The 18,149-nt window shown below is 36.3% G+C and overlaps 1 protein-coding gene across 1 annotated transcript in view; it reads right to left on the bottom strand.

Moving 5' to 3' along the window:
- LOC149471956 (dynein axonemal heavy chain 3-like) overlaps nucleotides 1–16,400 on the bottom strand; it is a 114,997-nt gene extending 98,597 nt beyond the window's left edge. Inside the window, exons 1-2 of the mRNA XM_089651990.1 lie at nucleotides 16,357–16,400; nucleotides 14,128–14,304 (exon numbers count right to left, since the gene is read on the bottom strand). Coding sequence (XP_089508116.1) covers nucleotides 14,128–14,304; nucleotides 16,357–16,400 — 221 coding nt within the window. The remainder of the gene's footprint in view (nucleotides 1–14,127; nucleotides 14,305–16,356) is intronic.
- Nucleotides 16,401–18,149: the final 1,749 nt, after the last annotated feature.

Genomic DNA, 18,149 nt, shown 5'->3' with positions numbered 1-18,149 from the left:
TTTTCGTAATTAACTTTTTATTGATTTTCCAATATTTACAACAAACAAGGTTGCATAGAAAAATGGTATGGCAAACACAAAGCAGTAGAGGAGAAAAAACAGAAAAACAGGCTCATCGATGAGAGATACATAAATACATACAATGTCAATATTAAACAGTGAATTAGCAATCATTCACAGACAATTTGAGCAGACAAGTAAGAAGTAGAAGTATCCTAGGGGTCCCAAACTGCTTCAAATGTGGAAACAGAATTAGCATGTAAAGCAGTTAGGTGCTCCATTGTTCTAATCTCTGCTATAACCTTCATTAATTCCAATAGCATAGGAGGCATAGCCAATGCATAGGAATGGTTCTCCTGGCCGCCGGGAGAGGAAGGTTTCCTTGCACGTTTGGAGAGGCCTGGAAAAGGTAGGCCCAACAAAAAGTGAACGGGCTCAAATGGAATAGAAGCCCACAAAAGTAGCTGTAGTAGGGCAAGATGTTCCCTTAATAGCTTCTGGAATGAGGTAGACATTTTATGGAGCTGTTTAGAGGGCTTATTCCTATCTCTAAATCAGTGGTCTCCAAACTGCACCTCAGGGGCTGAATGTGGCCCTTTGCTTGCCATTGTCTATCCCTTGGGGCACTATTTCACCAACTGACACCAATGTTGGAACTCCATTGCCCCTACTGATCCCCATCAATGTGGTACTATTTTTCTCATTGATAGCAACAATGGGGCACTATTCCTCCAATTAAAACCAATGATGGGGCACTGATGCTGGGGTGTTTTTGACTCCCACTGGCCACAGTTTGGCCCCCCTAAAGCCTAAAGAACAGTAAACTGGCCCTTTGGTTAGATAGTTTGGAGACCCCTGCTCTAGATAGATCACCTCCAACTATAGTGTATGGATGAGCTGACTGAAATAGTACATCAAAGATTTAGCTAAGAAATGTTATTTAATCAGTATTAGAAGCATATACATTCACCAAAGTCATAGGTGTGCCCACAAGTCTACAGTTGAGTAGGATATATCAGTCTTGGAGATCTAAGTCAGAGGACAATATCTACAATGGACAGATGCATTTAAACAAGATAACTACAGAAGCAAAGACACAGCGCCTCTATGTGCAAAATAGACATCCTTCCAAGACTAATTAGCGGTTTACAGCTCTGGAGCTGGCCTCTGTTTGTGTTTTATTTAAGATAAGAGGCTCTTTTGAAGTTCGTTACAACTTACAGCCACAAATTCCGTTTTCAAGAGGAGGGAGGAGGGGAGAAAGATGATTGTTCATGAAAAACAAAATGGCTGAGACCTTAACAAGATGGCTGTTGCGTACAGCTTCCATGTCTCTATTGTGCATAATCATTACACTCGGTGCAGTTTCTTTTGTCTCATGAACTGTCCTTTTGGGATGTTCATCAACCATGTAATGTGGTGACAGCTATCCATCGAGATATATCTATTTTCTGTCAGTGGGTTTAAAGTAAGTGTGAGTGATGATCATTTGCCTTGTTGATATTACTAGGTCCAAAAAATGTAAGGATTCCCTACTAACTTCCCACGTTAGTGTGATTTTTTTTGGTTATTATTAATTTTCATCATGATGTTATTTAAAGAGCTATCATTGCCTTTCCATATGACCAAAATATCATCGATGAATCTGCAGTATAAGATGAGCTTTTGAGGTTTATGATTAAATACTACACTTCCTCCCATCTTGACATGAATAGATTTGCAAAGCTTGGTGAGAATTTGTCTCCCATCGATACTCCCATTCCCTCTTTATAGTATTTACCATCATACCAGAAGTATGCATGCTCTAGACAGACATATATTTCTTCTGTTTGTCTTCCATATTTTCAGTCTTATCAAGAGCCTATTTTACCGCTTCCATTGCATCTCTGTGGTTGATAATCATGTGCAGTGATCCTACATCAGCTATGGCGAAGATTATATCTTCTACAGCTTTAATTTCCTCCAATAACTGTAATACATGTTTTGTATCTTTCAAGAAGGCTTTAGTATTGTGTACTTCCGGTTGTAAAAAAAGTCTATATATTGTCCCAATCTTTCTGGTACTGAGCCAATCCCATTGACTATCAGTCTTCCTGGGGGGGTCTCCTTATTCTTATGTATCTTTGGAATGGAGTATATAATTGGGATTCTGCATGCTGTTGGTACCAGGTATTTTCTTTTTTCCCATCTAATATGCCCTTTTTCCTTCCTTTTTTGATTATTTTTGTAGGATGGGGTATGTATTTTCATCTTTCACCATCCTTTACATCTCTGCTTTGTATTTGTCTTTTGATAGAATCACTATCCCACCTCCTTTATCTGCTGGATGTATAACCACCTCTTTTCTATTTTCAATCTCTTTAATGCCCCTCCTTATATTATCTAGGTTGTTATAATTCTTAATATTTAAATTTTTTAGATCTTCTAATACCATCCGTTTGAATACATCCACATATTTATTGTTTACGATTTGAGGGTTGAAAGTGGATTTGTTCCTCAGCCCTGTGTGGATTATCTTATCCATTTGTGTTCTTCTATTCATCTGTGTTTGGGGGTTCATCAACATGTATTTTTTTATATTAATGTTTTGTATATACTTTTGAATGTTGATAAATGTTTAAAATTTATTAAGGTTTTTAACTAAGACATATTTTAAACATTTGTCTAAGACTTGTAGCTCTTCTTTTTTAAGTGGGATTTTGCTCAGGTTAAATATCCCTTTTCCTAGTACTCTCTTTTTTTTGTTACTTCTTTCCTCCTCTACATCCTCTCTTCTTTCTGGTGTGGTCCTTCTTTGGGGGTTTTGTTCTCTTCCCCTCTTTCCTCCATTTTGTTCCCGATGGTGTCCTTGATGATAGTATTCTTCCTCTCTTCTTTGATCTTACTGGTGTGGTTGTGGGGGTTTGCCTCCCTCTGGAAAGGTTTGTGTGGTGTATAACTGTATTCATTATAGTTCCTCAATGGTTCATATCTATTATTTGTGGTTACTGGGAAATAATATTCAGTTCTGTATGATTGTTGTTGGTTTCTTCATCCATTATGATAATATTCTGTTGGTTTCTCCTAGATGAATGGTATTTGTTTCTGATCAGTTGCTGATAGTTCTTCCCCCTCTGGGTGTGTTATAATCTCCTCATCTTGTAATGTCATATCCATAATTTTCTCTATATTGATTATTCCTTGAATGTTTATATCCAAATTGGTGGTGTTTGGGTGTTTTATATCCTGTATTCACTCTTTGTGGTGACCTTCTTATTTGTGGCGATCTTCTTATTTCATGCATTTCTCCTTGAATTTTTATCCTCTCCCTCATCATTATAGCTACTTTCTCTACTATATATTTTTCATTCCCTTCTTGACCTCTTTCTGGTACTTTTTGCTCCTTCAGTTTAGTCTACCATTTAAACACCTGTTAATTTTTGTAATCCATAAAATCCCTTTGATGTTTTTTGGTTTGTCTCATTTTGACGTCCATGTCTTTCTTTCTAAGATATTTATTCAATTCTGATAATTTCTTATATTCCGTTGTATCCTTGTTGGGGTCTAGTTTGTCTTTATAAATATTTTATTGTTCCTTGATTTTCTCTGCTTGTGTATTAGTAAAAAGTGCATAGCTTCTTGGCCTTTTTGGTTGAAGAAACTGTACCACTCGTCTATAGATTCTTGATCGATGAGTCCATCATTTATTGGTACGTCCCATCTTAATTTCCTGGGGATTATTTGATCTTTTATTTATCTGTCATGTGTGAGTAGGTCCCACCAAGTGTTGATTTTTTTCTCCATTATGTGTCCCATCTTCCTAAATTTGGTTTCCAGATCAGTGTTGTGTTTGTTATGTGTATTAAATACCTCCTCTACATTAATGACTCTGCTCTCTAAAAATGTAAAAACATCCATATTGCTGCTAAAGAAAAGTGAATAAAAATACCAATATATATAGAAAAAACTTCAGCGCAATAAATGCCTCCTAATAGTGCAGCTAGCATGTGATATGTTCCCACATATAACAAAGTAAATAGTGAAAAATGCAAGTCAACAATTAAACAGATGCAATGGTGCTATTGTGCCAACTGCAACCTCCTAGATGCATATTGATGACTAGTGACAGTAAATAATATATTTTTTGGACCTAGTAAAATCAACGAGGCAAAATATGATCATCACTCACACTTTAAACTCACTGACAGAAATAGCTATATCACGATGGATAGCTGTCACCAAATCACATGGTTGATGAACATCCCAAAAGGACAGTTCATGAGACTCAAAAGAAACTGCACTGAGAAAGAAGAATATACGAGGGAAGCAACGAAAATTGGAAAGATGTTCATATATTGAAAACCAGAAACAACAGGTAGATAATCGTGACAGAAAATACCTCATCAAAAATGTGGAAAAGAGAACGATTATACAGGAGCAATTGTAATGCATTACAATAAACAATACAAAAAAGTGGAAAAGATCATACACAAACACTGGGGAATATTGACAGCAGATAAATGGTTGATGAATATATTACCAAAACAACTGAAATTCATCTACAAGACGGTACCCTATCCGAGAAGTAGATTGGTTAAAAGTAACATAGACCCACCTAATGCCAATAAGACCTCCTTTTTCAATGAAAAGGGCTTCTTTGCCTGTGGAAGATGTTTTGGATGCAAAAATACCAACATACCCAGAAGAAAGAATACATTCACTGCACACACTATGGGGATACAATATGACATCAAAGATTGTACCACATTTGGGACAGAAGGAGTAGTGTACTGTATCCAATGTCTATGTGGATTACAGTATGTAGGTCACACTAAACACATGGTTGCTAAGAGAATACAGGAACACATCAGCAGTATTAAAAAAGGATGCAGTAAACACAACCTTTCCAAGCATTTTGCAATCTATCACAATAATAACCCTGTAGGATTACAATTCTGGGGGATTGAAAGATATAAACCCCATTGGAGGGGTAGTAATAAAATCAGAACTCTAAGCCAAAAAAAATCAAAGTGGATCTTCCAATTACAAATGATGGTACCTCAAGGGTTAAATGTGGACTTTGATCTTAACTGTTTTATAGAGGACTCCTAGTGGTCCCTAGGTAGTACTACATGGATGTCAGAAAAACATACATAACTCATTATCCGTTAGGTCATATAATTGTATATTATGTCATATTAGTGATGGCTTATTAGATAGTATCATCATATATATGACATGTTATATGTTTCAAGTTATGTAAAGTACATTAATATGTTTATATATTGTCTCATGGACATTTTATTCGCCTTACTAGATACATACAGTATGGCCCCTCCAGTATGATGAGGTATCACATATATAGTAACGCCAGTATCTTTGCACAAATGTATTCATTTTAGCAATGGTTCTCCATAATGTATATTTATTATAATGTACATTTATAATTACACCTATTATCCCCTATTGTATGAGGACAACATTCCCCTGTATAATATATATGGATCGTTCATAATAGTTTCATTGGTCCATGACCACTACTATGGATCATGGATATGTTTACCATTTACTAGGAGTTTTAGTTTTTTCTCTCCCGCTCATTTATTTGTATATACAGTTATTAGTATTGTGCTGGTATAATATTCCACGCTATATTAGGTTAATATATACTGATTGATCACATTACTCTGATATGTCCATAATCCCCACTATTATTATAGATATGTCATCATTTATTAATTTTGATATATTTTTAATGTTGTGGCAAATGTATTGTGTTAAGAAGGGTGATATACAGTATATCCTGTGGCGTAATATACATAGATCGTTATTGTATTTTAATGTGATTGAATACTATATGGCGCACAGTCAGTGGCAGTATAGCAATATCTCCATGTATAATGAGAGTGATTACATCCCCTTGCATAATATACAGTGATGGATTTTACAGCTCTATGTGTCTAAATATATCCCTATTATCATATTATACATATATCAATATCTACACTTTAATGAGTCCATATATATTCCTATTACTGGCCATAGATAAGTATAGTGTCTATTAAGTCCTTGATTGTTTTTTCCCCGGTATATTTATGTATATACACATAGCCACTGTCGTTATGGTAATCCCACCCTGCAAAGTGAGGCTAGTACACATTCATTATGAAAATATCTACAAGAAAATGGCGCCTGAGACCAAGTGGTGGTCTACAACAAAGTGGCGCCGGCACAGCTGTATTGTATTACAATCTATGAATGAGTATAAATGGAAGGCTTGACATCCAATGGGCTACTCCTGATGAAGTCACATGATGTGACGTAATGCATAGGGTATGCCGATGACGTCAAGCCGTAAACAGTCTATGTGCTGCCATTTTGAAAGAGGGATTACAGCATACCTTCCACTTGGAGCACTGTATAGTGAGTTTTTAACCCTGTGGTGTACAGTTTAATGTAAGTGGATATATATTATTCTAAATAAAGGCTATTTTGGTTATACATACTACACTATATTCAGCATTTTTTTTACATGAATGCGGAGTGGATTGGATCTACATTAAAGTGCTGGCAAAGAGTGGGAAGACCTATGCACCATTATACCTACCTGGGTTAAAAGGGAAAAAGTTCAGTTTGACCTGTCATTATGGGTCAAACTTTGAGGTGAGCGCATAAGTGTGTTGGAGGTGGAAGAGCACTAAGGCGTGATACAGGAGCACCGTACACTTGTATACAGTAGTGTGACAACACTGGTCTACTTGAAGTTACTGCGTATTTAAAGGGACAGTTCACATCTATTGATATTATATTAAGTTGCACAATCTATGTTGTATTTATATCACAAAGCACTGTGGATGTTACAGATTTTGTGTGGGTCTATATGTATCCATTGAAATATATAATCAGTAGCATATATTGATTATTAAGTGTTCACAAGCACGTAGGAGTATTATTTACTGTCACTATTGATCAATAGGCATCTAGGAGGTTGAAGTTGACACAATAGCACCATTGCATTTATTTAATTGTTGTGATGCATTTTTCACTATTTACTTTGTTATATGTGGGAACACATCACATGCTAGCTGCACATCTATTGGGAGGCATTTATTGCGCTGAAGGTTTTTCTATCTATAACTGTATGGATTATTCACTGTGGACCTGAGTGCTGATTGTGCTTGTTTAATCACAAGTTGTACTGGGGTTGAGTTCATAGACCATGGTTAGGCTCCCTTTGGTCCACACCCAGAGAGATTTTCATATAGGCTTGGAGTGGTGACATCTTTCTACATGTCTAATGAAATGTCACTTGTATTTATTAGGTCTTGAAATTAAAGCAGAACTTTAGGTTAAAACAGTGCTTTGTCTCTTTTGCATTAATGTTACTTACTTTTCTGTATGCCCCTGTACAGTGAATCGTGCATGCGCAGCTCACTGTACAAATTTGGCAATGCTAAATCTGACTGAACTCCCACGCATGTGTGGGAGTGACGTCATCCCTGCCCAGCCAATGACAGTGGCTGGTGATCAAAACCCAGAAGCCGGCCCCCCAAAGATGTCAGCGGCTGGATGAGGAGCAGTGGGACTCCACATCACTGGAGCTGAGGTGAGTATAGTTCTGCTTTAAAGTGGTTGTAAAGGCTCAAGGTTTTTTACCTTCATGCATCCTGTGCGTGAAGGTAAAAAACCTTCTCTGTGCAGCAGCTCCTCCAGCCCCCTCCCCCACAATACACAGCTAAGCCCCCTCTCTATCCAGCAATGTGCACTGGAGTTTCGGCAATCCTGAGTCTCTCTCTCCTCAATCACAGCCAGTGAGCCAATGAGAAGAGAGAGGGGTGGGGCCAATCCACACTCTGTGTGTAAATAGACACATGGAGCAGCGGGTGCCCCAATAGCAAGCTGCTTGCTGTGGGGGCACCCAACAGGAGGGAGGAGCCAGGAGTCCTGGCGGGGACCCGAGAAAAGGAGGATCGGGGATGATCTGTGCAAAACCACTGCAGAGAGCAGGTAAGTATGATGTGTTTGTTCTTTTATAAATAATATCACTTCAAGTATGGTGAATACATTGTTGGTAGTTACTGAGCGAATATTATTTCAGGAAACCTATATTGAAAACAAAACTGAAATTACTGTCAATGTCAACCTATCAGTTAATAATACGAAATAATAGAAAAGCTTTTCATGCACATCATTATTAAAGATAATGTAATCCATTTTTTAATCATGCATTATGTTCAAGAGTAAAAATAACATTCTTGAAATATTTAATCTCTTTTTAGTCAGGTAAATATGAAATATTGCATATACATTTTTTCATCATTACCCTTTTTCAGCCAGCAGATGGCAATTGTAAGCCCCATGCTTCAAAGTTTCAGACAGCTGTGTTGAAAATATAGACCTGAATAGCAGGATGTCAAATTAGACAAATATACTGCTCATTTCTCAATATGAAACAGTGAGGTTGATTTGCTAAAAAAGTTGAAAATCTTTGTTGAAAAAATTTTAAAATATTCAATTCATTTATCCAACCATGTGAAAAGCAAATTCCAGCTCACTTTGCATAGGCAATCATGTACAGATGTTTTTCACAGGATTGGATAATTGAAGTGAGCATTTTTTTTAGTGAGTCTCAACTTCTTTATGAAAACATCCGCAGAGTCTTTCAATTTACAAAAGCAGTCAAAAATTTCAGAGCTGAATCTAGACTTTCTTAATAGACATCAAGCAAAGATGGATCATACTACAGTATGGAAGCACCCGTTTTAATGACTGTTAGTAAAATAGGGATTTTATATGCATATATTTATATAAAATATAATTTTATAAATGTTCGGAAATATAATTGAACAAAACTAATCACAAGCTTCCCTCTAATATCAAATTAGACAAGCTACACAATCTTAAAAACACTCATATGCTTACAGAGCATGCTCAAAACAAGTAGTTGAAAACAATTTTTTGTGCATACCAGGCACGTTTTAATGTGCTAAGTTACTAAAACACTGTGTCTTTGCACTCTATGACCTACAACACCTCAATATTTTTAGGTTATAAATTGTGGAAGTGCTGGGCTAGCTGATGGGCACAATCTTTCAGATGTCATAACTTTCTACTTTGAACACTAAAATGAGCCATTATTTGAACTTGTAAAGGTTTTTGATGAAAGACTTGCCACAAAGTTTGGCCTCAATGGAGAGCAAGTAAAAGACTCCTGTGCTTGATTTATTGTTTAAAGCCATCTTGTCAGTCTCCTGACATCCTAGCCACTAGCAGCTTCAATAAAAATGATTTTTGTTCAAGTAAAAGGAGAAAACATATTAATGTTTTGTTCATAAACCAACATATTTGAATTTTATATACTTTGATGATTTTTCTAGTATTAAAAATATAGCAAAAAACATCCAGGTCAGTTTTTTAGTATAAAATATTTGCTAGTTGTAAGTTGATCTAGTTGAACCTTTACAAGTTTTAAACAGAGGCGTAGCAAAGAAAATCAAATTTATTTCAGAAAAAGGGGGAAGGATAAGCTGGATATTTTCTGGGGTCAGGTAAAATTTACCTCCTGAACAAGAACTATTAATTTTAGAATATAGACATGTATGTGAGGAAAATCCCTGTTGGTTAGGCGTCTTAAATGCTAGAAACTTTTTTTCTGAGTAGAATTAAAAATGGAATATTAGTGTAAAACACAAAACAATGAAATGAAACATTCAAGCGTGTTGCTAGGATCACAATCATCACTATCGGCACAAGTAGCTGTATGCTAAGTGCCTACAATGGATAAACTATAGATTTAGTTTTAGGAGCTTGATTTTAAAAAAATGTGCCAATGTTACGAGTCAAGTTAACACAATATCACCCAGGAACACAAAATTACTTTATGCCTTAGCATTAAAATTATATCATAAGGCAGCAATATTTATGAGGAAGCAATAGCAAATAATGTCACCAGGAAATGGTTTGCTAAAAAATACAACAGCAATATTTTATATTTGGTAATGATAGTTTATATTGCTATATTACACAGAAAAAACATATATAATACAAAAAGGATAATCTATCAACCAGCAACACTATTATCAAAATCGGAGAAAAGTATCTCTCTCAGCAGCAGAAAATGTCATCATTCAGCAGAAATTTATAACATTCAGAAGCATCATATTTCACCACCTAGAGAAAGTATATATAGTATAAGTGGTTGTTGAGTCACCTAAAGCTGAACTTAGACATCAGATGGTTGTTACTTTATCAGCTGATTGCAGTAGGATTAGAAGGTTATCCCATGTCTGTGGATATTCCGCAATTAATGAAAATACTCATTGGTCAAACAATTTCAGTAGAAATGATTGTTTGGGATGGATGAGGTACTGGTGGTGTCTATTGAGTGTATGAAACTATATTTGTAGCTGGTAAAAAAAGATACACTATGTTCATGCTTGTTTGAAGGTCAGATGCCCTCATTTTTATCTTTAGCAAAACATCTGTTCTGTCTCTGTTACTTCTAGAATCACTGGAGGTGACTCTTGATTAATTAGAAAGTTCCCAAAATGATATGTGATAAGAACATGCACTGGTATTGGTAAAGTTTTAGGACAGTGCTGCTGTAATACTCTGCCTAACTGCAATTGACAATGGTGAAGTTAGTATTGAGATCAGTAGTCAGGAGATCCCAAACAGTTATTAAAACAACTACTGTGCAGAATAAAATAAGGTTAGGAAGGAAGATTAACTCTAAATTGTATAAAATATCATTCCTAATCTTTCCTGGTTACGTTAGTAGGTAACATGTCCATCAGGAAAGGTAATGTGACTTGATGCACATCCTGCTGCATGTATACATTCCTTGAACAGCTGTTCATGGGTGAATACTGCTGCACAAAATGTGAGCAAGTTGTTTCTTAGGAAACCAGATCCTGTTTCTGCAGGCAACACTTTGAAGCATCACCAACCTGAAAGGGAGTTTGGACCATACATGTTAGGTGTTAGCGGGGGCCAGTATAAAGGAGGGTGGATAACTGGAGGCATAGGCACCAGAGGAGGTTAGTTGGGTGACAGATCGAAGAAGGAGTAGAGGAAAAGCATGAGAGGCTAGTCCTGACCTGAAACATTTTAATAAATATTCCCAACTTTGTTAGCCTCCAAGAGAAGTGGAGAAGATGGCCAAAAGATTAGAGGAACTTTTAAACTAGGTGGTGAGGGGGAGGGATCAGAAGAAGCTTTAGCCAGCAGTAAGCAAAAGTCACAGGGTGCCAGTGGGGGCAATATTGGTAGTATAACTAGAGCACCCATCAATGCTCGTAGGCTTGCATAATCATATAGGAGCCTCAGAACAAACAAGGAGAAAATAATTTGCTCTTGTACAAAATTAAAAGGCATGTTCACAAATGCTAGAAGATTAGTTAATAACATGGAAGAACTGGAACTGCTGATACGTGAGGAGGATTTTGGCTTTCTGGGAGTATCAGAAACTTGGATTGACAGATCACATGACTGATTTGCGACTGTTCAAGGGTACTCCTTGTATCGGAGGGACAGGGATGGTAGAAGAGGGGAAGGGGTGTGCCTGTATGTCAAGAATGATTTGCTTGTGAATATGAGGCATTACATTGCTAGAGGGCCACGGGTGGAGGTGGAATCCTTGTGGCTGGAGAAAGGGATGAAACAAATGGCAAATTAATAGTGATATGCTACAGGCCCCCCAACCTGAAGGATGAGGAGGAGACCTCTAACAGCTAGGAATGGCAGCGAGGCAGATCAATGTTATCATCATGGGGGAGTTTCATTATCCGTATATTAACTGAGCAGACAGAACTGCTCACTTATCTAAGGCATATCATTTCTTAAATGTCTTGCAGGACAATTTCATGTAGCAATTGATGGATGCAAACACTATAAATAATGCTCCGCTAGATCTACTAATTACAAATTACACAGATCGGATTGCAGATGTGGAAGTAAGGGATAACTCAGGAAATAGCGGTCATAGGGAAAATCATAGATAGAGGAAACACGAGGGTAGTATAAAAACATTAAATTTCAATTTTACTAAAGTGCACTCCATACTACATGACATTAAATGTGATCAAATTCTAGAAACAATGAACACTGAAGAAAAATAGAGGTGTTTTAATAACATTTTAAATAATTATATTAGCAATAAAATAACTAAAGGTAAACCTGAATGGCTAAATTCTAGCATAAAAAGGCATATTCATGAGAAAAAAAACTTCCTTCAAAAAATGTAAGGCCAAACAGCTATTACCAACATTTCAACACTACTAAGAATGCAATAAGAAATATAAGAGCATGATCAGGGCAGCTAAAATAGACCACAAGAGACACATAATTTTAAATATATTGTTAATGTATTGGCCCCATAAAAGATAATCAGAGGAAGTTTGTTACAAGAGACAAGGAGTAGGCAACTGTAATAAATACGTTCTTCTATTCAGTTTTTACAAAGGAAAAGGAGGGGTATATTTAACTAGACCATATTGTTAGTAACACTGCATGGAATGTACTAACAGAAGCCAGTGACCAACATGGATTTATGAGCAATCATTCTTTCCAGACAAAACTGTTAGCATTCTTTGAGGAAGTGATCTGTCATCTAGCTAGAGGAAGGCCTATGAATGTGGTGTATCTTCAAAGCATTTAATAAAGATCCCCATAAATGCCTAATTTACAAATTGAGATATGTTGGCATTAATACCAGTGTATGTACCTGGATAGAAAACTGGTTACAGGAGCGCATTTAGAGGGTAGTGATAAATACTGTATATTCTGAATGGGTTTGAGGTTGTAAGTGAATACCCCAATGTTCTGTCCTTGGACCAATTTTGTTTGATTTGTTCATAAATGTTACAGAGGTTGGTATAAATAGTTCAATCTCAGGGTTTGCTGATTATACAAAGCTAAGCGGGGCAATAACTTCACAACAGGATATAGAAACTTTACAAGAAGATCTCAATAAAATAAAATGGTGGACTTGTACTTGCTAAGGGGAGAGCCTCAGGGGGAATCAAGAATGGAAAAGATTTGGTTGTCCTAGTAGATCACAGGCTCAGCAATTGCATGCAATGCCAAGCTGCAGCAAGCAAAACTAGCAGACTATTAACATGCATTAAAAAGGGTATCTACTCTATAGATAAGACCATCATGCTACCATTTTACAAAACTCTGGGTGGCCACATCTTGAATATGTCATCCAGTTTTGATCAGCAGTCCTCAAGATGGATGTTTTGGTACTGGTGAGAGTCCAGAGAAGGGCAACAAAGATAATAAGGGGGCTGGAGGACCTCAATTATGAAGAACAACTACAATTTAAGAAGGGAGAAAACTTTTCAGTCTCAGGTTGTTTAAGAAGACACATGGCCACTCAATGAAGCTGGATGAGAAGCAGATTAACCTTTAATTGCATAAGGGATTCTTTACTGTCAGAGTGGTAAGGATGTGGAACTCTTTTCCACAGTTGGTGGTGTCAGTGGGGAGTGTGGATAATTTCCATAAACTTTTTAATGGGCATTTTAGCAAACTCAATATACAGAAATATTGGCAATGGCACTGACCTAAACACACGCAGACACCCACACAAGTTGAAAAGGATAGACTGTTGTTTTTATTCAACCTTACTAACTGTAACTATATAACTATGTATGAGATGATAGTGATGATGATGATGATGATTATGAAGATGATGATGATAGTGGTAAAATATATGCACTCTTATACATTCAGTACTGGATACAGTCAGACACCTGTGAACATGTACCTTCTAGTTTGTTATTATTGCATTCAATGTTAGCGTATCAACTGGCTCAAGGACAAGATGGCAAAGTACAGGGCAGGTTGAGAGGACTGCATTGCCTAATGAAGAAGCCCATTAATCATTTATATACCCAAAATATGGATCAATAGAAATTTGAAACCTTAACATCAAACCTACCAAAAAAAGTCAAATTGAATATTTCCAGAAATATAATATTTAAAATACCTTGTCGAATCATCGTTCAATAACTTAGTTTGGAGACTTACTTATTAATGGCAGGTAACAAATTCAAACATTAAATGTAACAAACATAGATGGTGTTATAGGTACCACTACAGGAAAATGTTAAAATACATTTGAAAGAATATATCAATAATCACCTTTGTTTTGAGTCTGGATGAAGAACACCTCCAAAAGACCAAATAACCGCAAAGAAACCATATGCTACTATTGCATTTCTGACCTCTTCATTCATGTGTATAGATTGAGATACACGAGAATTTATGTCTTCAGTATCAAGGACCTCTTCATCACTTTCTGTGCCAGATTTTGCAGACCTAAAAAAAGAGCATTATTAAACACTTTCTTTCAATTTTCATCTGCATACAGCCCTAATGTTCTAAAAACAAGGTTCAATGGGTTATAGGGTCCTTAGCACACTACTGTGATGCAGATACAAGCTTATGTTTAGGAATAATGGACAATTATTAACTGCATGCCAAAACCTACTATATTAAGAGATTTGCATTTTAGGGATAATGTATAATTATTTATACAAATACGTAACATGCAAAGTGTTTACAGTTAGTTAAAGTGGAATTTAACCCTACTGTCATTTACAGCCAAGGAAGCTGCCATCTTAGCCTCTGTTTCTATGGTGCTGCACACATAATCAGTTATGACACCAGATGGCTTGAAAGTTTGATTGAGAACAAAAGAGCTCGCCTTGCCTTGAATGTAAATACCTTAAATGCAACTGCTTTGGGAAACAGTGGTGAGTTTAGTTCCACTTTAAACTTGTGTTAATGCTTTTCTGATTTATGTCACATTAAAATTATTGGGTGGACTGTCTGCATTATACCACTAGTAATCATTACTATACCTCAAGCGATCACTACCGTCATACATTGTGCCTAGTTAAATATGCAGCTTTCTAGCAACAAGGGTTTATTGTTCTAAAAACCATCCTGTAACTAAGGCATCATCTTGAGGATGAATTTCCTAGAAGCTCTGGAAGTGGTGATTCCACTTAGAGAGGGAAACTCTTGAATGTGTGTCATCATTAGCAAGCAGTAGGAAAGCTAAACAGTTCAGGAGCTAAACAGAGGCGTGAGGCTGATAAAGATGTTCTGGATCACAGCATAACTGGGCCGCTGATTAACTATTAGACCCACAGCATACAGCAAGTGAGTCTCGTCTGAACTTGAAACCATAGTCACACTGAGTTCCACCATGACTTTCACCAAAAGGCAATATTCATTTTATGTCTACAGCTAACTTGACTACCGTTTGTTCCTTGCTTCAAAAACTGCCACTTTCTACACTTGTATTTTTATTAAACAACTCTGTAGACCTTGACTTCATTTTAAATTCAGTTCAGAAAATGCCATGGCTTTAGTTCATTTTTTTACCTTGATAACTGTAATTTTCTCTTTTGTTGATTTAAGTGATTATTGATAGAATGCTGCAAATTAGTTAAAACCTACAACAAAATTCCATGTTTGTACATTCAATCAGTTAAGACTTCAGCATCCATCTAATTAATTACACCACGACTTGTGTTAGAAAAAGTTGCTTGAGTAGTGTGGTTCATTAAACAAGAAACCTGAATACAAATGGCCTGCAAATTATTTAATAATAAAGAATCAGAAAAGCAAAGATGCAACTAACGCAACCATGTTTTATTGCCACTTTTATAGTTCTTTTTACTCCACATAATTCTGAAACTCAATTTTTTCTTTTGATATCACTATGACAATAGCCCAAACAATAACAGTAATAAAAATAATAAATTAAGTAAACTAGTTCTAAATATGAATATGTATATGAATAATGAAAATGTCTATAATAAATAAAAATAAAGCAAAATTACTAAATTGCATTTGCTCAGGACTGTCCTAATTTCTTTTTTTGGCTGTTCCCTTTGAAAAGTGAAAGTGAATTATTACCTTACAAGGGAATTTTAGATAGGTTAGTGAATTTTTCATAGGTTAGTCAATGCTGTGAAAATTAATTTTGCAAAATTACTCAGAAGTATTGTATATTATTTATATTGGTACATTAGGTGAAAGTTACCATAATAAAGAGTGTTTAACACTTCAAATGGTTCATGGAAATTTGACTTTTACTTTGGATGCTGCATAAGATGCAGACTGGTTTGTTTATCCTACTTGACGTTCATAATGTGTTTATTTTATGATAGCCAATTGGTTTGTTCAAAATAAAATAATAATAGTACGTCATTAACCTCCTTAATTTTTTCTGCTTTTTCATATGACAGAAGCCCTCATAAATATGACATAATTATTCATAAATAATGTTTCTCCATGTTGATTCTTTAAAGATAGTATGGTTTCATTTTGAATAAAACATGCATTTTAGTTTCTTACCTTATGTTTGCAAGTAAACTTTCATAAATCTTCAGCATTGACATAGTAAAATGCATAGGAGAAGTCTTTATTATAAATTTACACCTTGTTTCAACAAACTCTAAGCAAGCTGGAAGGAGCCATTTGCACATTGACTAAAAAGACAAGGCAAAAATGTTTTACCAAGAAGTTTAAAAAATAACTTACCTAATAACAAATATACAATATGGAATGCATACGTTTGATGTATATGTATGTCATTTCTTGAAAACTATGATGTCACAAGTTCTACAAAAATTATAATAAAGGAGAAGGTGCTAAAACAGAATGAAGTTAAGAACAAGAAGAAAAGGGAAATAATAAAGAGAATATTAAAGAGAAATAGAATGAGAGAGTAAGTCAGCAGATGAGAGGATAATGTGGTTAAAAGAATAGAATTTTTATGACCTAATCTATTCATTTTTTCCCTTGAAGTTATTCAATCTATGGTAAAACAATGCATAATGGACCTTTGTCTAATACCTGCAATATTTAAAACCACCGGTATAATAACTAATGCCCTTATTATATATTTAAAATTGCCTGTAGTGTCACAGTTTTTAAATATTTAATGTATTATGAGCATGCTAGTATTATAACCCTTGACCTGTCACATGAGATATAGCCTTACTAACTCAGAAATGTAAAGGACAAATGCATGTTTATGACCTGTGCTGACTTTGTACTATCTTCTGGATAGTTTATCATATTATATTATTATTAGCTTCATCTCCTAATCTCACATGAAATTGCTTAATCAGCTGTTTCAGTGATAATTTGTCAAGGGGTATGCCTGTATCCTTCACCTTTTTTAACAATAACACCTATTTTACTTTTCAAATGACAAAACAAAGCTACTAATTCACTCCCTTGTTATCACTCACCTTCAGTGGCATCACTAGGTTTGGTGTCACCTGGTGTGGTAAAACTTGGTGTCACCCCCCCCCCCCCAATAATGTTTTGGACCGGCAGCGCGTGGTCACAGAGTGCACTTCAATCTGGCCGTTGTAATTGATGCGGTCGGTGCCGGACCCTGGGCAATAGGAGATCATGGAGCCCCCTGTGGCCCTGCCCATTTAGCCCTGCCCATGTGTCCCTGCCCACATGCAAGCCACACCTTTAATTTAATGGCATCCCAATCTTAGTCCTTAGGGTTCAATATTGAGTTGGACCACCCTTTGCAGCTATACCAGTTTCAACTTTTCTGAGAAGGCTGTCCACAAAGTTTAGGAGTGTGTCTATGGAATGTTTGACCATTCTTCCGGAAGCACATTTGTGAGGTCAGGCACTGAAGTTGGATAAGAAGGCCTGGCTCACAGTCTGCACTCTAATTCATCCCAAAAGTGTTCTATTGGGTTGTGGTCAGTACTCTGTGCAGGCCAGTCAAGTTCCCCACCCCAAACTCACTCATCCATGCCTTTATGGACCTTGATTTGTGCACTGGTGCATAATTATATTGGAACAGGAAGGGGCTATCCCCAAACTGTTCCCACAAAGTTGGGAGCATGACATTATCCAAAATGTCTTGGTATGTTGATGCCTTAAGAGTTCCTTCACTGGAACTAAAGCCCAGCCCCTGAAAAAAAACCCACATCACAATCCCCCATCCACCAAACTTACACTTGGCACACTGCAGTCAGGAAAGTATTGTTCTCCTGGAAACCGTCAAACCCAGGCACGCCCATTGGATTGCCAGACAGAGAAATGTGGTCTGTCATTCCAGAGAACATGTCTCCACTGCTCTAAAGTCCAGTGGCGGCATGCTTTACACCACT

This window comes from Staurois parvus, unplaced genomic scaffold (assembly GCF_062004578.1).
Source record: "Staurois parvus isolate SC_StPar_1 unplaced genomic scaffold, SC_StPar_1.0 ptg000025l, whole genome shotgun sequence".
In the NCBI taxonomy this organism is placed as follows: Eukaryota; Metazoa; Chordata; class Amphibia; order Anura; family Ranidae; genus Staurois; species Staurois parvus.
The sequence above is the reverse complement of the archived record's forward strand: the minus strand, read 5'-3'. Positions and strand labels throughout refer to the sequence as shown.